This window comes from Pteronotus mesoamericanus, unplaced genomic scaffold (assembly GCF_021234165.1).
Source record: "Pteronotus mesoamericanus isolate MK-2021 breed Mesoamerican mustached bat unplaced genomic scaffold, CSHL_Meso_final contig_246, whole genome shotgun sequence".
Classification (NCBI taxonomy): domain Eukaryota; kingdom Metazoa; phylum Chordata; class Mammalia; order Chiroptera; family Mormoopidae; genus Pteronotus; species Pteronotus mesoamericanus.
This window is the reverse complement of record NW_026555104.1, coordinates 11,266,186-11,291,611: the sequence shown is the minus strand read 5'-3', so window position 1 is coordinate 11,291,611 and position 25,426 is coordinate 11,266,186. Positions and strand designations below refer to the sequence as shown.

At 49.7% G+C, this 25,426-nt stretch overlaps 2 protein-coding genes across 7 annotated transcripts in view; both read left to right on the top strand.

The window, feature by feature from the left end:
* The window catches only part of SSH2 (slingshot protein phosphatase 2), a 230,047-nt gene extending 217,524 nt beyond the window's left edge, over nt 1–12,523 (top strand). For both annotated transcript variants that reach the window (XM_054573257.1, XM_054573256.1), the window contains 2 exons: nt 1,816–2,650; nt 5,094–12,523. In XM_054573257.1, coding sequence (XP_054429232.1) covers nt 1,816–2,650; nt 5,094–7,169 — 2,911 coding nt within the window. In that variant the 3' untranslated portion in view covers nt 7,170–12,523. The remainder of the gene's footprint in view (nt 1–1,815; nt 2,651–5,093) is intronic.
* A 4,536-nt stretch (nt 12,524–17,059) lies between these two features.
* CORO6 (coronin 6) lies at nt 17,060–25,082 on the top strand. Of its 5 annotated transcripts, XM_054573255.1 has the most exons (12): nt 17,060–17,449; nt 18,625–18,885; nt 20,328–20,450; nt 20,905–21,034; nt 21,142–21,323; nt 21,924–22,043; nt 22,481–22,600; nt 23,064–23,168; nt 23,263–23,408; nt 23,769–23,826; nt 23,930–24,160; nt 24,258–25,082. In XM_054573255.1, the coding sequence occupies exons 2-12, from the start codon at nt 18,688–18,690 to the stop codon at nt 24,381–24,383; spliced, it is 1,539 nt and encodes a 512-aa protein (XP_054429230.1). In that variant the 5' UTR covers nt 17,060–17,449; nt 18,625–18,687; the 3' UTR covers nt 24,384–25,082. The 5 variants fall into 5 exon arrangements, with proteins under 5 accessions (XP_054429230.1, XP_054429228.1, XP_054429229.1 ...); XM_054573252.1 differs by lacking the exon at nt 21,924–22,043 and having other exon boundaries at nt 17,064–17,449; nt 24,261–25,082; XM_054573251.1 differs by lacking the exon at nt 21,924–22,043 and having other exon boundaries at nt 17,064–17,449.
* Nucleotides 25,083–25,426: the final 344 nt, after the last annotated feature.

The following is a 25,426-nucleotide window of genomic DNA, read 5'->3' as shown; positions in this document are numbered from 1 at the left end:
GGTTCTTGGGATTATGAAAACATCCCATTTACCTGTTGATTGATAAGATGTTCTTTTACATTACTAGAAGGGTAAGAACAAACTCCCAGAGGTGTCTTTCTAGTCTTTGGTGTGATAGGAATTGCCCTGCTGTGAGCAACATGTTCATAATAGGTGAGGGATAGAAATTGGAGAACACTGTCATATGTAGATCAGGAAATGAGGGTGTCTATATATGAAAGAAGAAACTTTAAAGGGAAGCACATTCACATTGGTTGGTCACAGTGTTTAGGCCTCACCTATCCAACCAGTCAGCTTGCCCCTCGGCACAGCCACTCACTTGTTTTGGATGTGTGATATGTTGTCTCCTCCTAGGGGTGGCTGGAGTTCATGCAGCTTGGAAAAAATAAAGACCCTAATTTACACCCAGCTAACTGATTATAGCTTGTCTTCATAAACAGATTGACCTGTTTGTTTCCTTCCCAGAAAAACATCCTTTTGCTGTGCAGGCCTGAGTCAGATCCCCACCCAAGCAGCAAAGGGGGAGCTGAGAGCAGGTGCAGAGTTGAGAACAAACAGGGGTTCACATTAGTGCAGGCACATGACTCAGCAGAGATTTACAGGCCTCTGAAGCAGGCGTGGCCCTGAGCCCAGGGTGAGTTGTTTTGGGCTGTTTCCCCTTCTACCCTGTGGTTAGGTCACTCTGCATCAGCTTGTAAGTCATGGAAACCATACCCCATAAACCATTTAGTGACCTATTCCCTTGGCAAGTGATCCCGACTAGCCACAGGGCCACCTTTCTCTTTTTGGCCAGGGCTTTGGGAACTGCACTTCTTTGTTCGAGAATGTGGTTTGAAATGAAATCTCATCGCCACATCAGACCTTCCCTCCATAAAATCAACCAAAGTATGGATGTGTATGTCTTCTTCCCCCAGCCCACCTACTTTTACGGGTGTCACCTTAGCTTCATGGTTTTTATCCAAAGCTCCTTATGAAAGGGGCCTGTACTTCCTGCTCATCCTCTTCCATCAGTTACCAATATTTTTCAGCAGGTTTACTAGCCTTATCTTTGTTTTCTAATTCAAGAAAGATTCCCACCCTCCTCACACTTCCACATCAGTGATTAATCCTAATTATGAGGATTTGTAATGGGCTCTAATAGACTATTTCTCTTTATATTACTCAAATGCTTTTTTTTTTCCTGGTTATTAATTTAAACATGCTCATTATTTTAAAATTCAAAAATTATAGAAATACAGAGTATAGGAAGTAAAGCGCTCCCCAAAGGTATTTTTGCCTTCCTTGAAAGAACTGTTACTAGTTTGCTGATTTTTTGAGAACTATTGCCAGAGGGCCTTTTTGTTGTTGTTGTTGTTGTTGTTCAATTACAGTTGTCCCCATTTCTCCCTCATTTCTCTCCCCTACCCTGTCCACCCCCAGCCAGAGTTCATTCTGTAAAATGCTGCAATTCACAGTCCTCCAAACTGTGGTATATGAGAGGGCTTGTTTGGCCAATACCATCATTGGCATTAGCAGCTAGCTACTATGTTAGCTCTTGTCAGTACTACAGGTTAAAAAAAAAAATCTCCTATTTATTTGTTTTTGTTGTTTTGCCTTTTTTGTGTTTTTTTGTTTTTTGTTTTTTTTTTGTTTTTTTGCTGTTAGTTAAATTGAGCATCTTTTCAAATGGTTATTGCCTACTTCCATTGGGTATTAACAGAGCATGTTGCAGGTTAAAATTAAAGTTTATCTGGGAGAGGTTTCCGGGGGGGCGAGGGGAATGTTGATTATTTTCACAGACCAGAGTAAGGCATTTCTTGTGTATGTCCTCCACAGCAAACAGCGGCATAACAAGCTCTGGCGATCTCATTCAGATAGTGACCTCTCAGACCACCACGAACCCATCTGCAAACCAGGGCTAGAACTCAACAAGAAGGAGATTACCACCTCAGCAGACCAGATTGCCGAGGTGAAGACCGTGGAAGGTCACCCATCCATACCTCCTGTCTTTGTAGAACATGTTGTGCCACAGGATGAGAATCAGAAAGGCCTATGTACCAAAGAAAGAATGATCTGCTTGGAGTTTACTTCTAGGGAATTTCATGCCGGACAGATTGAAGATGAATTAAACCTAAATGACATCAATGGATGCACATCAGGGTGTTGTCTCAAGGAATCAAAATTCCCTCTTGACAACTGCCATGCATCCAAAGCCTTAATTCAACCTGGACAGGCCCCAGAAATACCCAACAAGTTCCCAGACTTAACAGTTGAAGATTTGGAGACAGATGCACTGAAAGTAGACATGAATGTCCACTTACTGCCTATGGAAGAATTGACATCTCGCCTGAAAGACCTCCCCATGTCCCCTGATCCTGAGTCACCAAGCCCCCAGCCCAGTTGCCAGGCTGAAGTCGCAGATTTCAGTACAGATCGCATTGATTTTTTTAGTGCCCTAGAGAAGTTTGTGGAGCTTTCTCAAGAAACCCGGTCACGATCTTTTTCCCACTCAAGGATGGAGGAACTGGGTGGAGGAAGGAGTGAGAGCTGTCGGCCATCAGTGGTAGAAGTAGCCCCTTCCGAAGTGACAGCTGACGACCAGAGAAGCAGCTCTTTGAGTAATACTCCCCATGCATCAGAAGAATCTTCAATAGACGAGGAGCAGTCAAAGGTAAAAACTATCTTTATAGTTTTCCACCTAATGAAGTTCTCTTCAAAGACAAAATATTTGGGATTCTGCTATGATTTTTAATGTAGCTAAAGGTTTGGGAAGGCAGTATGGGAGATAGAGTCTAGCTGAGACTTTTCTTGAAAATTTAGGGTTTAAGTATTTTTTTTAAATCAGTGGCCTTTTGAGGAATTTATCTTTTCAGGTTTTTGGTGTCATTGGCAGCACATCTGAGAGGGGATGAGGGAAAGAAGGGATCAGCCAAAACAAATGTCCTGGCTGAACAAAGAGCAGTCCCCTCCCTGGCCCTCTGCAGTTCAGATCAAATCTCACCAGTAATGAGGTGCCAGGGGCTCACATGCCACCTGAATGAAACTTGTGTCTCTCTGAGGAGATGGATTTGTTTAGAAAATTCTCTCTGTCTCAGAAAATTCAAAGCTTAGACGTCTGTAAATAGGTGTTGGAGTGGCGCCTGATTCCCATACTGAGTTCTTGCTATTAATAATATTTCTGAATTGTCCTTCAACTGAGGTCCTGTCGTAGTCAAGAATTGGGGGATGGTTTGGGGAAATGCTTTGAGAGCAGACAGAATCTCGATTCTTCTCAGTGGCATATGAGCTCTTATGAACCACCTGAGAGCAGGGAAAGCATTACTCTATATCACTATTCCTAAGACTCATACTTATTCTCATTTTGAGACTTCTGAAACTGGCATGCATTTTAATCTATATAATGTATCAAGATAACACAGCAGTTGGGAAGTAAATGGTAACATATTTAACATACCAAAATTTCATTTAATGAATTCAGTGTAGCTGAGTAGACTCTTGACATTCCATGATGTCTATCTACTTATGTTTACCACCTTGTCCATTACTCATGGTGCCCCTCTTTTCTTTTCTTTTTTTATTTTTTTTCTTCAAAGATTTTATTTATTTTTAAAGAGAGGGAAACAGAGGAAGAGAAACTTTGATGTGCAAGAGATACATCAATCAGTTGCCTCTCGCATGCTCCCAACTAGGGATCTGGCCTGCAACCCAGGCATGTACCCTGACCAGGGATCAAACCTGTGACCTTTTGGTTCTCAGGCCAGCATTCAGTCCACTGTGCCATACCAGCCAGGGCTCATTGTTCCCTCGTTTAAACTACCTGAAGGCAGTCGTTGCCTCTGCTTCTTTTTTCTCTCCCCAAAGGCTATGCCTCTGTTTCATTTCCACTGGGAAATTTGAATGCCTGAGCTCTCCTTTGGACCAATGCGGGGTAGCAGCTCTGACAGAAATAGCTTTTTAGCAAAGTCCCTGGTTATATGAGCACTCCCTATACAGCCCATGCACATATCAGGCCTGCTATGGCTTCTCTTCCAGTCTTGTCAAATTTGCCTCTGTCTGATGTCCAGGCAGATTTCTCCCAAAAGCGTAAAAGACCTTGTTAGTTTGTGCTAGTTCTGACTCTCTTTTGAAGGAGAAAGACAAGAATAATTCCTAAGGAAATGTACTTTTAAAGGCTTATAAAAATGTAAAAATAGGTTAATGGTCATAATGGTGTCACTTTAAGAAGTGTCCATGGGGCCATTTCCAGATTTTGAAATTCTTATTTTTTTACAATAGGACTTGATTTTTGCATTGGCCAACTTTCTTTGGCCTTCTTATAAGTACACCTGGGAATTCATAACTGGTAGAACAGTAAAATGTCAGAGAGTCACAGTTTCTAATTTTGCTCAGGCACATGGCAGCCCAAGCCAAGTAAACCTTTCCCAGAAGGAGCCATGTGAAATTTAGGACTTGTGTGATCAGATGCATAGTGCCCTCACGTGCTGGGATGCTGCTGCTAGGAGAAATGGGAGGGCATAGATGAAAGCTGGCATAACAGGAGAGAAGAGAGCAGTGAGTCTCCAAATCAGATTATCAGATGATAGCCTCATCCTTGCCTTGTCTAACACTGGGCATATTTAAGGTGACCACTGAGCCCTTGAATGGACCTCTTCCCTTCAAACTAGGTTAGGCTATAACTGGCAGTTGATATAGGCCAGAGAGAAGGATTTCATTTACCCCAGTGGGACCTAAGTTCTGAAGGCTCATGGTCTTAGGAAATTTAGGATCCTCCAAGGCTATTTACTGTTCATTTTTGGAGCAAGATATTAGATTGGCATCCTATTAGAGTAAACAGAACAGAAAGTTCAGCAGACAGTGATACAACCTATAACTAATTTTGTATTTCTGCCTCTGATGAATCCATTTTTTATTTGTTTGTTTGTTTGTTTCCTTGTACAGCAAAAACAGATAGTCAGAGTGTAGTCCTCAGCAAAGGACAGTTCCGGCCACTTCATGATTTGTGCCCTCATAGTCAGAAGGTTCTCCTGGATTAGAGGATTAGTAAACAAAAAAACCCTGGCATTTTCAGTTTGACTGCAATTCCCCTTAACCATCTCATTATTTTCTCTCCTTAGGCAATCTCAGAACTGGTCAGCCCAGACATTTTCATGCAGTCTCACTCAGAAAATGCAATTTCAGTCAAAGAAATTGTCACTGAGATTGAATCTATTAGTCAAGGAGTTGGACAAATTCAGCTAAAAGGAGACATTTTATCCAACTCATGCCATACACCAAAGAAGAACACCGTCCACGAGATGCCCCTTGACAGGACCCAGGCCCCCGAGAACAAACCTGGAAACCTGGAACAGAATGAGGGTTCCTGCTCAGCCCAGCCTGAACTAGCCAAAGACTCAGGGAGGTGGGACCCCGAAAGCTGCCTAACTGTGCACTCATCCATTGCAGACTTAGAAGAAGAGGAACCAGCTGAGGGGGAACAAGAGTTCTGGGGCCCAGGGATGCACCCAGGTACCAAGTGGTGCCCTGGGTCTGTAAGACGAGCCACCTTGGAGTTTGAGGAACGCTTGCGGCAGGAGCAAGAGCACCATAGTGCTACCCCTGCTTGTACCTCATTGTCCACTCGCAAAAACTCCAAGAATGATTCCTGTGTGGCAGACCTAGCACCGAAAGGGAAGAGTGATGAAGCCACCCTAGAACATTCATTTGTCCCCAAGGAACCAGAGACAAACAGGAGCAAAGGGAAATGTAGTGGGTCTGAGGCTGGCTCACCATCACATTGTGAGCAAGATGTCGTTGTTCCAGCACCCAAGCTACTGGATTTTTGTCCCTTGCCAGCTCCTCAGGAGTCAGAGACTAGAACCAAGCAGCAAGGAGTCCTGCAGGAGCAGAGGACTGTGGTTTCATGCCAGGGATCTGAGCCACAGGCAGCCCCTCTTCCCAAGCAGATAGAAGTCATTGAGTATACCCACACAGTTACATTGCCGGTTCACACTGGGCCTGGGGGTGAAGTAGCCACCCGTGAAAAGAGTTTGGAGCAAGGACTGAGGGAGGTGAAAGTGGAGAAGGCCATCACTGTCCTCTGTGCGTTGGACGAAAATCTGAACAGGACCCTGGGCCCTGACCAGGTTTCTCTGTCTCCCAAAGTGCTACCTCTGCCTCATTGTTCCTCTCCTGAGCACTACAGGCCCACTGACCCAGTCTCCACCCTGAGCAGCCCTGACGACTGGGGCAGCAGCCTGGCTACAGCCCTGGACCCAGCAGCGCCATTTGTCAGTCACACAACCCACATACCTTCTGCCAACTTGGATTACCTGCATCCCCAGGCTGTGGTTCACCTGGAAGGCGTCACAGAGCAAAGCAGCACCACAGATAGTGAGCCCTGTGTGGAGCAGGGTAACTGGGAAGCAAGTCAGGGGAGCTCCCTCTCCAGTGGCAGTGGAGTGCCATATAAGGGCTCCCAGTTAAGTAGTGAAGATGTAAGTTTCATTAGCAAACTTAGTGACAACATTGGAAAGTTACAAGAAAAACTGGACCCATCACCTGTAGCCTGTAGACTCCTATATAGCTCTAGTAGTGACAATACAAAGAGTCTCAGGCACAGCCCCAGCGTGGTGGAGGAGGACGGTAAAGAAATCGAGTCCCCAGCTATTTGCCAGATAGGGATCCCCAAACCATCCCAAATGAGACGTTCTGCTTCCCTCGCCAAGTTAGGTTACTTGGATCTGTGTAAAGACTGTTTACTGGAGAGGGAGCCTGTCTCCTCTGAGTCCCCTCATCTCAAACTGCTTCAGCCCTTCATCAGAACAGACTCAGGCATGCATGCCATGGAGGCCCAAGAGCCTCCAGACAACCCAGATGGCCCTCAGAACCCCGAGCCCACCAAGTATTTTATAGAGCAACTTAAAACCACAGAGTGTATCGCACAGAGCAAGCCAGTGGAGAGGCCCCTTGTACAGTATGCCAAAGAATTTGGTTACAGTCAGCAGTGTTTGCTCCCCAAGACAGGACCTGCATTGACTAGTCCTGAAGGAGGCCTTGCTTTGCTGCAGACCCAGGGGCTGCAATGTGCAGGCCCAGCTCCAGGGCTGGCTTTGGCTCCCCGTCAGCAGCACAGCAGAACTCACCCCCTTAAGAGACTGAAAAAAGCAAATGATAAAAAACGGACAGCCAACCCCTTCTATAACACCATGTGATTCTGAGCCTACACGTGTGACTTTCTAAAAGAAATGTTTGTAAAAGGGGCAGGTGTAATATGTAAGGAACATGCACTTTATTGGTTAATTTTATAATATTTTGGTCATTTTACTGTTCCTGGCGCATGCAGGGTTTGGGGTTTTTTCCTCTGTGTATGTGTGAGAGAGAGATTGATTTGGACAGCAAGACCATTTTATCATTTTTTTATTTTTAGAAAATTCAAACCTCAAAATATACTCATTTTCAGAGAACACCTTTATCAAAAGCAAATTGCTGTTTTTCAATCAGCTGCCACCTGCTCCTCATTTTGCCCTCTGAGAAAAGGCTTGCTTGCTCAGTAGAGGAAGAAAGCAGATGAGAAGAGTGGGGGTGAAGCTGGAAATTGAAAGTGCGCCCCCCAGGCCTGTATGACGATGGTTTGCTCTCCAGACCTGAGGCATCAGATGGGCTCAAGGGCAGTCAGACATCAGCGCCGCCCTCTCAGGATTGGTTTCTCGCCACAGCCCACTGGAGCTCCTGCAGTGGGCAGATTCTGCTTGGTTTTCAAAGGGGACGTTCCAGAATCCATTTCTTCTGATATTCCAGAGCGGGTCATTACAGAAAGGCATGATGATGGCTGGCTTTGTAAACTGTCAAGCAAATATTTTATTATTAAATTGAGTCAACCCCAAATGAAATCGGAGAGGTCCTCTGTAGAGGAAGGCATAAGGAGGAGGAGGTGAAATAAGGGAGTGGAGAGGCTGCTGCCCACTGTCGTGGAGTGATGGGCTCCACACAGGTGGTGGTCCTAGCCCTCCCTGCCAGGAAATGTGCTCTGCAGCATCCTCCCACCTGAGGCACAGTAGGGACAAGTTTGAAAAACAGCAATTGGAAGTCACTGTGTTCTTGTAAAATGAAAACATATGTAGGGTGTTAACCCTTCCATTACTTGAATAATCCTGTGGGCCTCTGAGTTTAATGGCCATATTTTTCTCCAACTTATTTTGCTCCCTCATGCTGTTTCTCCCAGTACTGCCCCCCCTTCCCCAGTCAGTGATATCTGAATTGTTACATTACATTTGTATAACCTCCATTGAATGCAAAGTTTTCTTTTTGATATTATCACTGTTAACACTTGACATAAGTTTTTTTCCCTTTTTCTTCCTGGAAGATCTATCATTTCTCTAGTTTTTACACAGTATTTATGTACATAACGTTGTCACTTTCCTACAGTGTTTTGTTGTTAATGTCATAGAGTCTGTTTGATTTATTCTTTTTAAGGAGTAAAACTGCAACTGGAAAACACAGACACCACAGAAATAAAATTGGTGGGTGTTGGTAGGAATCTGCCAAGTATATTAACAGTTGTTTTAATTGTTTAAATGGAGATTTCTAATTGCCAGCTCCTGCCAAATTAGTAACTTCCTCCTCAGAGAAACCCCTAAGCCTAAAAGTTCCCATTAGATCACAGTTTGACTGAAAGCCGAGTCCTCTTTATGACTGAAATCCCAGAACGTTGTTTGCCCGTAGCCAAACCTCAGCCAGGGAGTGTATAGGAGTGTTAACTGCTTCCCAGGATGGAAGCTTCTAATGGATTAGGCTGAAAGGCTGCAGGCCTTAAATGACTCCATTTAGGATGCTGTTGCTTTGCTGCTATTGTGGAGATCCTCAACACAGGAGCACCTGCCATAAACAAGCCTGTTTCAGCTTCTTACAGAAAACATATTTAGCCTGGAATGAAGCGCCCTCATCAAAACTGAAGAGGTTTGCAAATTTGCTTCCTGTTTGCTTTGGTTGATGTCCACATTGCTGAGAGATTGGCCCAGTACAGACTTGAGATTGAGGTTTTTGGTTCATCACAGCACTGAGAGGAAAAGACAGGTGCACAGACTGTCAAGGTGATATCAGAGTCCAGTGTTTGGGGGAGCAGGTAGTAGGGTGACCCAAAGGAGGGAGAAAAGGTGGACTGAAGCCACTCTTAGGTACTGAGGAGCTGTGAATCCAGTTGCCCTGTGGAAGGCGTGATTGCATCCAGCATTGCTGCCAGGAGGCAGATTGGACAGAAACCTGCTATACATGTGTTTATGGTGTAGTAATTATATGTACCTGTGCCATCCCTAAATAGTTTCCTTAAATTTTCAAATATATTGTGCACACAGTTTTGTGATTCCTGGATATTGACTGTGTTGTAAAGTGTTTGGTTAGATGGTATGTACCAGTGTAAGGAGGCTTGCAAGACAGGGTTATGACTTTCCAGAGCTCATCCTGCCGAACTGCCCTTTATTACTGAGGCACTTCCACCGCCACTATGATCGAGAAAGGACAGGAGATTTTGGCAGGGCTGGGAAGAAGAGGATTTGCTGGGAGGTTAAGAGTGGTGTTCACTCATGTGAATCCCTTGAGATAGTGACGTCCTTCACATTAAGAACTACAGGCAGGATAGACATGGTTATGGTGTTCTCTCTTCTCCCCTCCTACTATGTTTGATGCTCACTCTCACTGCATTAAATAACAAAGATGGGAGGTGAACCCTCTAATGCTGTGTAATAAAATAAAAACTATTTTCCTAAAGAGTAGAGCAGCAATTTGCCACATTTTTCATCTCATAGCACACAAACTAGTTACTAAAATTCTGCAGTACACCAAAAAACATTTTTTGCCAACCTGATAAAAATAGGCATAATTTTGATTGATTTAAAAAATAGTAATTACCTACTCTTTTTGCCCCAAAATGACATTTAAAAATTGGGTGCCTATACTTGTATATAAGGATTTCTGGTACCAATAATTAACCAATCAGATGCAACCTTATTATGCGACATGACCAATAAGGTGCCACACTATTATATGACCTATATATTTATGGTTCAAGACAGGGCATTCACACCGTGTGGCTATTGTTGTGTTGGCTGTTGTCATTTTTTATTTGACAATCTAAGGGAAAAGAGCTCAGTGCCCCTGACTAAATAGTCAGGTATTGCATGTTTAAAAAGTCTTGTGGCACACTGGTTGAAAATCAGTAGAGTAAACATTCTTTTTCTGCCTTCGATTTTTTAAAAATATTTTTTATCATTTAATTTCCTATTTAAATAAAAGTCCTCTACGTAAGGTCTGTAATTCAGTCAATGTTGTGGGGTTTTTGCCAGCCCTCTCACACTCCCACAGCTGAGTGTTCTTGTGTTATTTACGTAGCTGAGCGATGTCCAGGAAAAGAACATGATGAGCTATCAAGGACTTTTCAGACTTTCTTCTCTTCAAACTTTTGATAATCTCGGGCGACCTATTTCCCTTTCCTGTTTGTGGAAGACTCAGCCCCAGAACAACAGGTCTGGTAGATTGCCAGAGATGAGTAGGAAAGGCCTTGACCTCTTGCTCAGTGCCTCTCTTTATTTTGAAAACCACCATAGTCTGAATCTCAGTTACTATGGAGGATCGTGTGTGTGTATGCGCGTGCGTGCGTGCGTGTGTGTAAAAAGTAACATTTTAGTGCCTGGGGTAAAAGCCCCAGAAGCCACACAGGTTTTGAGCTATAATCTGGATGGTTACCTAGTCAGTAGGAAGGAGAGAAACCCCTACCCTTTCTTAATTTTAGAAATACTTAGGAATAGTATATATTATAGTATACATGTAGTACTGTAGTATAGTAATATTCATCTCCTCATTTTGGTTGCCTTTCAGATTCTGAATGTTTGGGATCATTCCTAGCATCTCAGCCTCTTCCGGCTCTTTATCTAGCATTATCCTGGTTCTTTACCTTTATCCCTACTATATTTCCTCTTTCTCATTTTGGGAATTACCAAGAGCTCCAAGGACAGCCTGAGGATCACAGCCTAGGTTCTGAGGTCCCCTCCTGCTACCTGGCCCCAGACAGATGCTGTTGGATAGACCTGAAGCTTCTGAGACGTGGCAGCTCACAGAAATCTTCACCTGTTCCACCTGAGGATTTCAGTTCTGAAGTGATCTAGGCATGTTTGGTAAAGATGTTTTTGTGGGAGTTTTTTGTTTTTTTTTTTTTAAGAAAGCATTATGCAAAAAGGGTCACTTTTAAGGGCATTTTTAAATAAAGCCATTCTTTGGCTTTTTTGAACAACTATTTGTGGATACTTTGTTTACATTGTGTGAGTATTAAAATGTGCATCAACTTGACGGCAGCTCAGTGTCCTCTCCAGGGACCCAAACCTGGCTGTCCTATGAGTCTTTGCACAGAGCAAGGCTCCAATGGTCAGCCCTCATGGGTTAAGCGGGGAACCTGGAGCTGACTTCCATCTGTGCCCTGCACTCCCATCCAGCACTCTATGGAAATAGTCATTTCCTCAGTGATGGTGTGTCTTATAGTGATGGTTGTACTGGTGAATGGCTAGTGTCATTTTTGTTTAATTTTATTTTGCTTTTTGATGGTAGATGAGATGAAATTTTAGTTCTTTCAGCACCAATCCAACTTAAAAGGATCTTGGACTTCGTTTTCCCTTTCAAAGTAAAAGAACAAGGCATGTATTAGACAAATGTATTTGGTGTCTCAACTCATCTGATCCCTGTATTAGGAAAAAGCCTGCCACCAAAGCAGGAAGCTGCACGCTCCTAACCCTTCTCCCAGGGCTTGGGGTCCCTTGATGCCATGGAGAGCTGTTGCAAGGTGCTTCTATACTTTTCCAGCCTGGAAGTGGAGGGTGACTCAGCCTGACTCCTGCTATGAAAAGAGAATCAGCCTCATTTTCTCAGTGCCCCAGAGATCTAGGACAGGATTTCTAAACTGGAATCATCCTTCTTGGGCTTGAAGGTGCACCAAGGGGTATATGACTGGGGCTGCCACCTGTGTCCTCACCACAACAGTGGTGGCAGCATCCTGTATACACATTCAGAGCTAATGCCCAGAGCTTAACTCAAGCTGGTGAGCCAATCTGAAAACTGGTTGACTGGCCCTGAAATGTTTCCCAATCAGGAAGCCCACAGGGAGTTGTTTGGGTTTTATGTTTTATTGGATTTTGGTTTGCTTGGTATTGCTTAAGGTGCCTTTTCTTTCTTTTCTTTTTTTTTAATTTTATTCCTTCCTACATTATTTTATAGGACTTGTTCTAAATGCGGAAAGTAAGTCCAAAAGACTGTTACCTTTGCCCCAGGCCACCCCAAATTTTTATGCTCACATTTTATTAAATAAAGCAGGTGCTCCCTGGAATCTCTGGGACATTTTAGAGGCATTTGAAGCAGAATATAGAGTGGTCTCATCTCCTTCCTTAATCTTCATGGTGGTTGGGATGTTCCACTTGTATCATAGATTTTTTTATTACTGATGTGCTCCGCTGTTTTTAAATGTGAACTTATGCGCAAATGTGCAGATTCAATGTTCTTGTTACAGACTGAATAAATTTTTATTTTGAAGATGAAATATGTGTATTTAATAAGTGCAACAACTGGGGGTGCTGGAGAAGGTGTAGGGATTGGAACACTGATAATAAACACAAAGCAATTCCCATTGCTTGGTCTTCATAAGGCACACCCCTAATTAACAGATAGCTGATCTATGGGGAAAATATATATATAACTTTCTACCTCCCACAAAATAAAGACTGCATGGGAAATAGGCTCGCTAAAGACTATTTCAGATATTGTGGCTCCGATCAAGTGACTAAGCCGGGAACTTGCCTGGTCAAAGAGGGTCTTGCCAAAGCCACCACCTGAACATTAGGAGAATGAATAAGCAAAGGGACCAAAATTCCTTTGCCACCTGTGGTGCAGAGTGACTGCTCCGGGACAGCTGCCATGACCTGCCCTAGCAGGGACTGAAATTCTTGGTTAGATGACCTCTCTGGACATTGGTAAGAGAGCTCACAAGCTTTCAGCATGACACCTCAGCTCGCTCAAAGATTTCTAGAAATGGGGAGGTGGGGGACTCTCCAAAGTAAAAACTAACCTCTCACCATTGGAAGAAAAGCATTTGATGTCAATGGTGAAGGAAGGGAGATGGGGCAAAAGGGCAGTTCTCTGAAACAGGCTAGGAGTGGAAAGAGAGGTTCCCCACTTCTCCCATCCGTCCACAGACCCATCATGAGAGATTTAGTGGTACCATTCATACAAGGCAGCACTACCATGTAGGGAAAGCTGAGTTTCCAGTTTCTAAATTGCTAATAAAAAATAATGAAATTTCCAGGAAAAAAAAAAAACACTGCCTTGAACTAAAATTGTCAGCCTGCTTATTTGGATTCGTCCATATCAAGTGGGGCCGGGGGGGCGTACCGCTGGTCTCTGGTTGCATGGTGATGAAGGCAACATTATTTCACGAAATATTTTAGGGGTGCCTAGAGTCCCAACCAATCTAGATAAGTTCAGCTTCGGCTTTCTAGCCAAAACACATGGACCAAATTGTGTCTTAAGCTGCCAGGACACCTCTCCCAGGAAATGGAAAGATGAAATCCATGCCTGTCTTCTACAGATTGCAGTTTAGAGCCAAGCTAACAGTTTAAATGGGTAGCAAGAAGGGAAAGCACCAGCCCAAGTGGCCCCTTCACCTGATTGGTTCTTTCTGCCTTGGTTCCACCCACCAACGGCTCCCCGAGAGCTTGGCAGCCAAAAGAAGGCTAGAGGGCAGGGCTGAGCCATGCCAGCTTCAAGCAATACCTATGAATCCTGGTTCCTGTACCTGGAGAGCACACAGCCCCCCTTTCCCAGGTGATGAAACTGAAGTTAGCTTGGATTGAAGAATTCCTGCTTCCTAGTGCCTAACTCTTTAAAGAGGATGAAAGGAAATAAAAAATAACGTAAGTGCTCTTTGGATTTGCAATGAGAAAATCATAACCTTTGCCATGCAGTTTCAGTTAAGTGCTGTGAGTGGAGGTCAGGTTATAGTGGGTTGAGAAGCTAAATTGAGTGGGAGATGAAATTTTTAAAAGACAGCCAAATATCATCATACAAATGTTTAAAGTTACTTGGTTTAGCTGGAAGTGTGCTTCATGTAAATTAGGTTTTAATGAGCTCCATATACTCATGCTTTGGGCCCACATGTTCATGTACAGTTTTAGGATTTAGAACGTCTTTTTTGTATTTTTAATTATTAAAATGGTTTCTATTATTTCTTCACCTGCCCCCCAAATATCTTGCCACTGACACTCATTTCTCTTGCTGAATTTCCTCTGTATACCTCCCAAACTCAAACTCAAAGTTTGAACTATGTTTGATCTCCTCTTTTAATTCCAGCATAGGTTATGGCTTCTCAATCTTAATAGAATTTTTCAGTCCCTCCCTCTCACCTCTTTTCCTTAACAATAACTTATTTTTTATCTTGCTGGTACCTGGAACAAAGATAGCTGGTGTTATTATGATGACAGTTCCCTAAGATTACTGTTCTTTTTTTGTCTTTTAAATAATAGTATATCATAAAAATCATCCACTAATTAGGAGAATGGTGGTTACGAGGGGATGGAGGGAGAGGAATAGGGGAGTTGTTCAATGGTCGAAAGTTACAGTTATACAGGTGAGTAAGTTCCAGAGATCTGTTGTACAGCATAGTACATATAGTTAACAGTAAGTTATTGTGTACTTAAAATTTGTTAACAAGGTATATATGTTAGGTTTTCTCACCAAAACAAAAAACAAAGGGACACAGGAAAACTTTTGGAAGTGATGGATATATTTATTACCTTGCTTTTGGTGATGGTATCACAAGTGTATATAATATGTCCAAACTTACCAAATGATGTACATTACTTACGTGAAGTTTTTTGTATGCAATTATACCTCAATAAAAAAAGAACAAAATAAAAAAATAAAGAGGCAGAATGGAGAGGGGGGAGAAAAGATACCCTTTCAGGATAGGAGGCAGCATGTCAAACTCCTCTGCCAGCAAGTGGTACAGAGTTGGAAAGAACTTGACCTTGCCTCTTCATTTTATAGCCCAGAGAACTCCAAAAATAGGGCAACTGAGGCAGGGCTGGAACTCCAGTTTTCTAATCAGTCCAGGCATCCTTTCCTCTGTCACAAAAGCATAATTATCAGTATCAGCACTTATGAGATAAAGTGGCACTCCTTGGAGGAGAGGCAGAAATGCATGCTGCTGAAAAACACGGACCTAGACCCCAGACCACTTGGGTAAGAATCTCAGCAGCACCAACTACCAGTTGAGCAGTGGGTAAACTACTTAACCTCTTTGTGCCTCAGTTTGCTCATCTGTAAAATAGGGATATTAAAAATACCCATCTCAGAAGACTGGGTGGAATTAATATGTGTAAAGCACTTAGGACAGTGTCTCGCACATAAGTGTAAGCTGTTGTTACTAAGGAGCAAGTGAGTCAGTCACTCAGGTCTTTTCCTTCTAATTTTGTGCCTGGAATCTTTAAATGGGAGACTCCTCATCTACCCTCATGATCTCCCCCTTAAGATGAATTATTTCTTCTTATAATTGAGAAGCACCTGTTTTGGAGCATCTGTAACAGTTCCGATTCTATTCCCCTACAAGCCACTGAGTACTTGTGTTACTGTCGGTAGTTAACTAGATATTGACAAAGGAAAGAGAGCAAAGAGCTAGACACTGAGCTTAATAAAATGGGAAGCAGAAGCCTGTTTGCTTCCCCAGGATGCTACAGCTTCACACCCCAGGGAACCAAGGTGTTGACTTCCACCAAGGGAATTAACACTCCTCCCTCCCCGCTTCCAGTACCAGATTGTTGGGGGGTGCAAGGGGAGGTGCTGGACCATAGAGACCTGCCAGTCTAATTAGGGGGTGTAAACCTGTCCAAGCCCATGAAAGTTTGGAAAGTTGATTGGTTCTTTTGAGAAAGCACCTGATCCAGCCCAAACCCAAGCTCCTAGTTATAACCCCTGGGGAACAAAAAAAGTGCGCTCTCTCTTGTTTGTGACATGCACTGTATGGTGCACCCACCTGTTCTCTCCATGGCCCCCAGGAAGGAGTCCAGCATTTGAACTGCCGCTGGAAACATATACTAAGCTAACCTGGCGCTGGACTGGACCGGACTTTAACGGAGCATAAACTCTGGGCAGTGGCCTTCATCCTGGCCCTACTAAAGACAAGACTGGAGGTTTTTCATGGCAAGACAGGTGGAGATGGGATATTGGGAAGGCAGGAGGGGGACCCCTTAATTGTACACCATCAATAAACCATACCACAGAGTGACATCCTCCCCTGCTGTTCTCAGGAAATTATTTTCCTTTAGACACTGCAAGAGCCCCACTTCCACTGGTAACACTTGGACTCTCCCTGAGGAACACAAGCACCTTCAAGGTTCCCACCACCTTCCTTCCCTTACTGAATGCTGACCTCTGCCATCTGGAAAGCTGTGTTCCGTTGATTCCCAGTTGTGGCCGGGAGAGCGGGAAGTAATAACTGGCTCCATGCTGCTGCCCGCCAGGGCCTTAGGATCCAAAGAAACTGATGCAGGCAGAGGGCGGACGCTGGATAGGCTGCAGACTCAGGGACGAACTGTTTTTCACTGGCTGTATTTTGACCAGGTTTCTTTTTATCTCCTCCGTAACTTTGGTCAGTACTCAGATCCCTGGGTCCTGAGGGGGTCGGTTGGGAAGAGGAGGGGTTTTTCCTGGAACAGAGGCTGGCACCAATTCAAACAAGGCTCAGAAGACTTTAGGAGCCAGGCTGGGCGTCTGAACTTCGATGGGCCAAAGACCTGTGCCAGCCGCTCCTCTTTAACTGATGTTCCCAGGCGGTCAAGGTGCATTCACTTTTGTCCCCCGGAGCATCTTCCAGGCCCTCTACCAAGAGAGCCTGGAGGTGCCGCCCCGCGGCCGCGCCCCCGGGCCGGGCTAAATCGGGAGTGCGAAGGCCGCAGGAATGCGGCGCGAAGGCACCTGACCGTGCGTGGCTGCCAGCTCGGCGAGGCGCGCGCCCCCTCCTCGCCCGTCCCTCCCTCGGCGCACAGCCCCGGCTGTGGGAACACGGGCCTCCCCACCGCACCCGGAGGGCCGCTCGCCGGGAAGGAGCACGCGCGCACACGCGACTACTTTTGATGGTTTTGCGAGGCCGGCCGGTCGGTTCCGCGGAGGCCGCCGCGCTCGACTTTCCCGCCGCGGGAGGGGGCGGGGCACTCCTGGCCCCGCCCCTGTCTGGGCACCGCCTTCGCAGGTTGATGGCAGCAGCAGCTGGGACTGCAGGGGCGCCGGGCCTCGGAGAGCCGCAAGCAGCGGCCGGAGAGCGCAGTTGAACACCCGGGCCCCGGACGCCGCGGACACCCGGAGAGGCCGTGCTGGCGCCCTGACACCTACGTCGGCCCCAGCGCACCCCCAGCCCCCTCCGCAGAGCTGTCGCAGCGCGAGCCCCCCTCGGCCCACTCAGGACCAGGTACTCTCCCTGCCCCTCTGCCGCCACCGCAGACGGCGGAGCGGGCGGGGTCTGTTGAGGGCACAGGTCTGCGCCCCCTCCCCCCGGCCGCCCAAATCGGTCCCCGGCGGGGCAGGCTTGGTGTCTATATTTGGACGGACAGTGGCCCACGCGCCCGCAGGGTGCAGACACCTCGTCTCGCAAGAACACAGTGCTGGGACAGGAGGCCGAAGGAGGGTGCGGGGAGGCCAGGCCTTAGGCCCCAGGCTGCAGAAGCGGCTTGAAGGACACGGGGATGCCCGGGACTGGGTAGGGGGCAGGTGTCAGTGGCCGGGGCTTTGGAAGAGCCCCTTGCGCCCCTGGGGAAGAGCACAGGGCAGGCCCCCTCTGGAGAAAAGGCACCTCAGGCTCCCTGCTCCTGCAAATCTGGCCCTGGCCCCCGGGGTGGAGCACCCAGCCAGGCCCAGGAGGGTTTAGTAAGATACAGGACTCAGAGGAGAAGCAGGACCTAAAGTATGGTAGGCAAAAGTCAGAAGATAGTGGTTCGGGCCTTTTGGAGAAGTGCAGTACAGAGAGGAGTGGAAGGAAAAGAGATGATCCACCTTATGCTATGCCCCCAAAACGGCATGGAGGAAAATTGATGAAAGCAGTAGCAGGAAGGATTCAGGTTAACTGATAGGAAGAACTTCTTGGCAAAGCTTTAGAAAAAGGCAAAACCCCATCTGTCTGAACTATGCCAGAGATGCAGATCTTGGGGGGCTGCAGATCTTGGGGGGCTGTGGTTCTAGCTGGCTTTGAGCCAAGATCGGAGGGCCAAGCCCTCTGATTCTGGACAAGGTGCCTCTAGGAGACAAACCACTTCTGTGAAGAGATGCTTACCCGCAGCTGGCAGTGGGAGGGCAGCCTGGCATTGAGGCTCCTCCCCCAACCACTTCAACTTCCAGGAAGGTTTTGGGCCCAGTGCCCCCTGAGTCTGCATCTCCAAGAAGTCTGACCCCACCCAAATCCTAGCCCCTTGCATTAAGCAGAACTTCATAGATGGTAAAGAATTTGTTTGTGCTTTAATCACCTTGAAGAAAGCTCCCTGCTTGTAGGACCAGATTCTGTATCAATTTATACCTAACTCGACCAGATAACCCTTCTCACTTTCCACCCTTCCCCCTCTCCCATACACATACACTTTCTCCCTCCCACAGCTTACAGGACTAAGGACCAGAGGCATTTCTGGGCACTGAGATCCTCCATCGCTGCCCCCAGCCATGAGCCGGCGCGTGGTTCGACAGAGCAAGTTCCGCCATGTGTTTGGGCAGGCAGCAAAGGCTGACCAGGCCTACGAGGACATCCGTGTGTCCAAGGTCACATGGGACAGCTCCTTCTGTGCCGTCAATCCCAAATTCCTGGCCATTATTGTGGAGGCTGGAGGCGGAGGCGCCTTCATCGTCCTGCCTCTGGCCAAGGTGAGGGATGAGGGGAAGGAAGCTGGTGGGAGGACACTGGCTGTGCCCCTGGGGAGTCCTGGCAGCACCTCTCTCCTCACCTCGTTCCCTTCCTCAGTCAGGAGGGCATCTGTTTGGGTTGGCTGCTCCCCGGTCCCCAAGCCCTCACAGACCCATTGGGAGGCTCCCTTACCCGTCCCAAAACAGCAGCATCACAGTGGCCTGCACCCACTCACAGCCCAGCACCCTGTTCCCCACAGGGACCAGGAAGGGGTGGTGGAGATCGTTGGGAAGCATTGGAATCAGGATCTGGTCAGATTCTCTTCCTATCTCTCCTAATGTTACACCCTCTGATGTTTTGGGTGCGGGGATCTTTCTCCCTAGCCCAGGATAACCATTAGATTAAATCACACCACAGGCATCACACAAAGGACAGTCAGGCTCTATCTATCCAGAGTCCCTGGCCACCTCCCCACGGCGGTTCTTACAGTAAGGCAGAATAAGAGCAAAGTTCAGGGAGATATGACACATAAGGCCAGAGCCCTCCCTACCCCAGGGCAGGGGGCCAGGCAATGACTGCCACCTTTGCTGAGTAGCCTCAAGCCCCTCAGCCACGTCCACCCCCCAAGCACAGCTACCCCAAGCATGACCTTGACCTGCATTCTGCCCCCTACACCTTGTTGGGGAGGCCCCACAGGTGGCAGGAAGAGGCCTGACAATAGCCAGTGACTCACTCCAGGACAATGCAGACACCATCCAAGGACACCATCCCCAGGGCTCAAATTTCAGCTGGAGCCACCTCCTCCCCCCCCGTTACAACTGCCATTCCAGTGCCACACTGCCACCCTTCTCCCCTACTGTCTGGGCCAATGCCAACCCCTGCAAAGGCCTCAGAGCCCCCACAAACAGCCCATAAACACCAAAAATAGATGGACCTCAGCTCAGGTTGGGGGTAACAGGCACCAGGAGTGCCTGCTGCTTGCGGTTCCAAGGGAAGCCAGTGACAGGTGGAGATCTGCCAAGGGCGGCTCGGAAAGGACCATCAGCCACTGCACTGTGTGTTATCTCACCTTGACCTCTTCCACCAGGGGCTCCCCATTGACATCCCAAGCGGGGGAACAGGCTCAAGAACAGCCTCCTCCTTCCAAAGTACCTCCTTCCAAGTAGGTGCTCTGGAAGAGCACTGGACTAAGAGTTCAAGTCTTGGCTCTACCAGTACCTTGCTGTGTGTCCTTGGTTAAGTCATCTGACTTTCCTGTGTCTGATTCCCTGATATTAAATGACTTCACCTCTGTCTGCCGTCAGTGAAGTACAGGAAGTAGGCTGGGTGGGATTGAAAGCGCAGAGAGGGGTCTGCGAAGAGAAAATAGGTGATAGAGAATTGAGATGTAAACATGTCCACTGCCTGCTCCCAAAAAACGCACAGGAGAGTGGCCCCACATCTCCCTCTCTGACCCCTCCAGACAGGGCGAGTGGATAAGAACTACCCACTGGTCACTGGGCACACTGCCCCTGTGCTGGACATTGACTGGTGCCCACACAATGACAATGTCATCGCCAGTGCCTCAGACGACACCACCATCATGGTAGGAGCCAGGTGGAAGCTGATGGGTAGTTGGGCAGGGAAAGCAGGCAGGGCTGCCTCACCTGTCCTGGGGAGGGTGGTAAGGGAGGTGCTGGGTCCCAGGGCCCTGCCCTACCCAGCTCCCAGGCTATTTTTAGCTACATGCCCACCCCCTCCCAGCATGCACTGCTTAGGACTAATTATAGCCATGGCCAATTTGGGGCCTGAAAGGGGGGCGGGTAGTGCTCTGAAGTCTCCCTGCTGGGGTGAATAGGGAGGTCTCTGGAGAGCTGGCAGTGCCCCCTCCTGGCTTCCAGCTGCTTCTGACCAGGCAGGCACCATCCCATCTTGCCTTGCATTTGACACCACTCAAGAAACCCAGCAGGACTGGAGAGTTGGGGATGGGAAGTGAGGGAGGGGGGAGGGACAAAGTGGCTCCTTGTCCCACCCACTCTCTGCCTTTTCTTCCTACCCAGGTGTGGCAGATTCCAGACTATACACCTCTGCGCAACATTACAGAACCCATCATCACATTAGAAGGCCACTCGAAGCGTGTGGGCATCCTCTCCTGGCACCCCACTGCCCGGAATGTCCTGCTCAGTGCAGGTCTGGGGGCCTGGAGAGGGGTCCCTACCGCAGATCTTGGGGTGGGGGTAGGGGTGGGGGGTGGCAAAGGCAGGACCCAGGTGATGGTGCATGGCCACTCTGGGCAGGTGGTGACAATGTGATCATCATCTGGAATGTGGGCACTGGGGAGGTACTCCTGAGCCTGGACGACATGCACCCAGACATCATCCACAGCGTGTGCTGGAACAGCAATGGTAGCCTACTAGCCACCACCTGCAAGGACAAGACGCTGCGCATTATCGACCCCCGCAAGGGTCAGGTGGTGGCGGTGAGTGCCTGGCTTGCCCACTCCCCAGCCCCTCCCCCAGGGACCAACTGTCAGGCCCCTGTACCCGAAATCTTCTGAGCCCCTGGTGCCAGCTCTCACCTCCCCCACCCCATCTGCAGAGACCAGTGCTCCCACCCACCACCACCGCCACCACCCCGCGCGTTGTCTGCAACCACAGCTCCCTGTCCTAAGTAAGCCCCTAGCCCTCTGCCCCACTCCTTTTCCCTCCCCTCCCCCCTTCTCGGGAGCTCAGAGGAGCGCTCCTCAACTTGTGATTGAGAAGGGGAGAAGCTGCAACCTATCCTCCCACTAGAACCTGCATGAAACGCTCCCGGACCCCTCTCCTCTCAGCCGGTACCCGCTGCTGTCTTCCAGGGACTGGGGCCTGGCACTGGCACGCGGCCGGGCCCTTTCCTCCCTAGCTGACTCGCTGGGCTGGGGAGAGGGGGCAGTCCTCGCGAGTTGCTGGTCCCATTTGGGTGCGCTGGGAGGGTGGCTGCGCCTGCCTCAGCCTCAGTCTAACGCGAACCGCGCGTGCACGTTTGTCTGCGCCTAGTGCGCGCACCGCCGGGCCCTCTAACCCACTAACCCCGCGAGCAGGAGCGAGCCCGGCCTCACGAGGGCGCCCGCCCGCTGCGGGCCGTCTTCACCGCAGACGGGAAGCTACTCAGCACCGGCTTCAGCAGGATGAGTGAGCGGCAACTCGCGCTCTGGGACCCGGTAGGCCAGGCCGCGCCGGGCGCGTTCGCTCGCTACTTCGCTAGGTCAGCCCGGAGCGCCCTCCCAGGCGGTAGCCGGTGCCCAAGAAGGCTGAAGCGGAGCGGGAAGTGCCTGTCTGGGAACAGCCTCACCGCGTCCCCGGGAAACCAGCAGACATCCCCTGCTTCAGGGGCTGGGGCTCCAGGGGTCAGCCTCCGAGGGCGCTTGAGGGCTCACCATCTGCTGAGAGATGCACGCCTCCCGCTCTCTCAGGGCCCAGACGCGCCCCAGGCCCCGGGCCGGCCAGGGCCCCCAGAAACTGAGTTCTTAGACCCCCTTTCGTCTCCGCCCCCTTCTCCCGCACCTGTCTGCAAGCTGGTTGCTCGGCCCTCCAGGATCCCCAGAGCAGGCAGCTATTGGGTGACGCCTCTCCCTGTCTCCCCCTCCCCCGCCCCCAGGAGAGGTTTGCGGCCCACGAGGGGATGAGGCCCATGCGGGCCATCTTCACACGCCAGGGTCATATCTTCACCACGGGCTTCACCCGCATGAGCCAGCGAGAGCTGGGCCTGTGGGACCCGGTAACGCAGCTGGAAGCTTGGGGTGTGTGCCCCGGGACTGGCATCACGGGAGAGGGGCCAGGCGCCCCCCACCCGCAGGGCATGCCCACCTGGACAGGGCTGGGGGCTGCTGCTCTCTTTGCAGCGCCTACCATCCCCACACCCACCCCTCTGCCCAGTTTTGCTGCGTCGCCTGAAGGAGCCCATGCTGGCGCCCCCACCTGGTGATGCCGAGTCCCTGGGGGTGGTTTGCGGTGACTGCATGCCTCGGAGCGAGGGGCCTGTGTGCGGGGCGGGGCGGGGCGGCGGGGGGTGGGGACCGGGAGTGACGCGTCCAGGGGCGGGGCCTGCTGCTCGATTCGCCAGACCTGCGTCGGGAGCGCACCGGGTTTGGGGCGGGCAGGAATCCTGCTGGGGCTTCAGGGGCTCCAGAAGCGGCCCAGAACGCGGGACTGTACTGGTCACACCTCCTGTGCTCGGGCAGAACAACTTCGAGGAGCCAGTGGCACTGCAGGAGATGGACACTAGCAACGGGGTCTTACTGCCCTTCTACGATGCCGATTCCAGCATCATCTACCTGTGCGGCAAGGTGCTCGTGGCTGGGAGGGGAGGGCAGGGGCTGGAGAGAGGTGCGGAGGGCCCGCCCCTTCCCGGGTGCGTCTCTGAACCAACTGGCTTTGCAGGGCGACAGCAGCATTCGGTACTTTGAGATTACCGACGAGCCACCTTTCGTGCACTACCTGAACACGTTCAGCAGCAAGGAGCCTCAGAGGGGCATGGGTTTCATGCCCAAACGGGGGCTGGATGTCAGCAAATGCGAGATCGCCCGGTCAGCAGCCTCCACCCTTCCCGCTTGCCTGCCTCTGTCCTCACTTCCCATGGGGGAAGATATGGGGGCTTCCCCAATAGTGCAATCTTTGGGAAAGAGTGAGGAAGAGGGTGTCAAATAAGCTTGTTTCCAGGGCCAGTCCCAGCGCTATCTAGTTTGACTTCTGAACTTCAGTTTCCTCACCTGTAAAATGATGATAAACACCCCAACAGAGGTATTTTACCAGCTGGACCAACAATGTGTTTAAAGTGCAATGCCTGGTAGGCACTCAGCAAGTGTTGGCCTCTACCCCGTTGGTCCCAGGTAGAAGTTAACGGAGTGGGAGCTTGCGGAGGCGCTGAACCCCACACTCCCTTATAGGTTCTACAAGTTGCACGAAAGAAAGTGTGAACCCATCATCATGACTGTGCCCCGCAAGGTGAGGGACCAGGAGAGGAGTTGGACGGGGCTCCACGGTGGAAGGGAGCGGAGCAGTCCCAGCCTCCTGCTAACACTCGTCCTCTTGGTCCCGCACCCCGCAGTCAGACTTGTTCCAGGACGACCTATACCCGGATACACCAGGCCCCGAGCCGGCTCTAGAAGCAGACGAATGGCTGTCGGGCCAGGACGCCGAACCTGTGCTCATCTCGTTGAGGGATGGTTACGTGCCCCCCAAGCACCGGGAGCTCCGAGTCACCAAGCCCAACATCTTGGACGTGCGCCCACCCTCCGGCCCACGCCGCAGTCAGTCAGCCAGCGACACCTCTTTGTCGGTAAGATCCCACCTGGCTCCACCCAGGCTCCTGGGCTCCCTACCGTCTCCCTCCTGCCCCCTGGCCCACACCGCCTCTTCTGTCCTCCCCGCCCCAGCAGCAGCACACTCTGGAGAGACTGCTGGAGGAGATCAAGGCCCTTCGAGAGCAGGTGCAGGCCCAGGATCAGCGAATCACGGCCCTGGAGAACATGCTGTGCGAGCTGGTGGACGGCACGGACTAGCGCCGCACTCCGGGGACAGCTCTGAGCCTGGAGGTCCAGACTGGGCCGGGGCACAGACTCGGCTGGCCCAGGGTTTTGAACTGGAACTTGGGACCCCACCTCTCTGGGCTGGGAATGGAACTCCTCCCCTCGCAGGAGGCCTAGACACATGGAACGTCTCAGAGACGGGCACCCTCCGCGTGCTGCGTGCCTCCTCCAGGACTCAGCAGGAACTGGCCTTGGGAGGACGGGGTGACAGGGCCTCAGCAACGGTGCTGCGCAGCGACATGGTGTCCCCCTTTGTTTCTCGCTCAGGGCAGAAGAAGTACTTAGTTATTAGCGTGACGCTTGGGGATCTGGGGGGATCTTGGACTTTACCTCAGAGGGGTGATGATTTGCCAGGTGTCCCGGACCGGCTAGGGGAAATTATAGCGCTGCTCCCTCTAGTCAGCTCGCTTACCTCCACCGACATAAGTGGTAAACCCAACGGGCGTCACCTCAGGTCTACAGACAAATACAACCCGTTGGCTGTAGAGCGGGTCCCACTGGCTACACCCAGCAGAGAGAGGGCAGCTTCCTGGGGGCACCTCTGCAGGACAGGTACCAGAACTCACCTGAGGAAGCAGGTTCACCACCCTCCCCCCAACACACACACACACTGCCCCCAGTCCTCTGCTGTAGCCTTGACTCCAGGGGGGAAACAAGACATACTGGATGAAATCTTTTACTAAGTGCTCAGTCTGTGCCTCCTGCATGGATGAGGGGTGAGGAGGGCAAGACTCCCCTAGTCCCTACAAACACTACCGTTACGCTCCTGGGGACCCTGACAAATGCAACCCTGCCGAGGCTCAGGACCCACCAGGCATCCTCTCACCTCAGGGCCCCCCCCCACACTGAAGTTTAGAAGGAACCCCCAGAACTCAGGTGGGCATTCTTCCCCAGTAAAGGTAGGTAGGCAAAGCCTCAGGTTTGAAGCCTCTTTACTTTGTGCCTCAGAATCAGTCTGGTGCCCCTGGCATCAGGGAAGGGGATATGAGGAAGAGTTTCTCTTTGTCCTTTTCTTC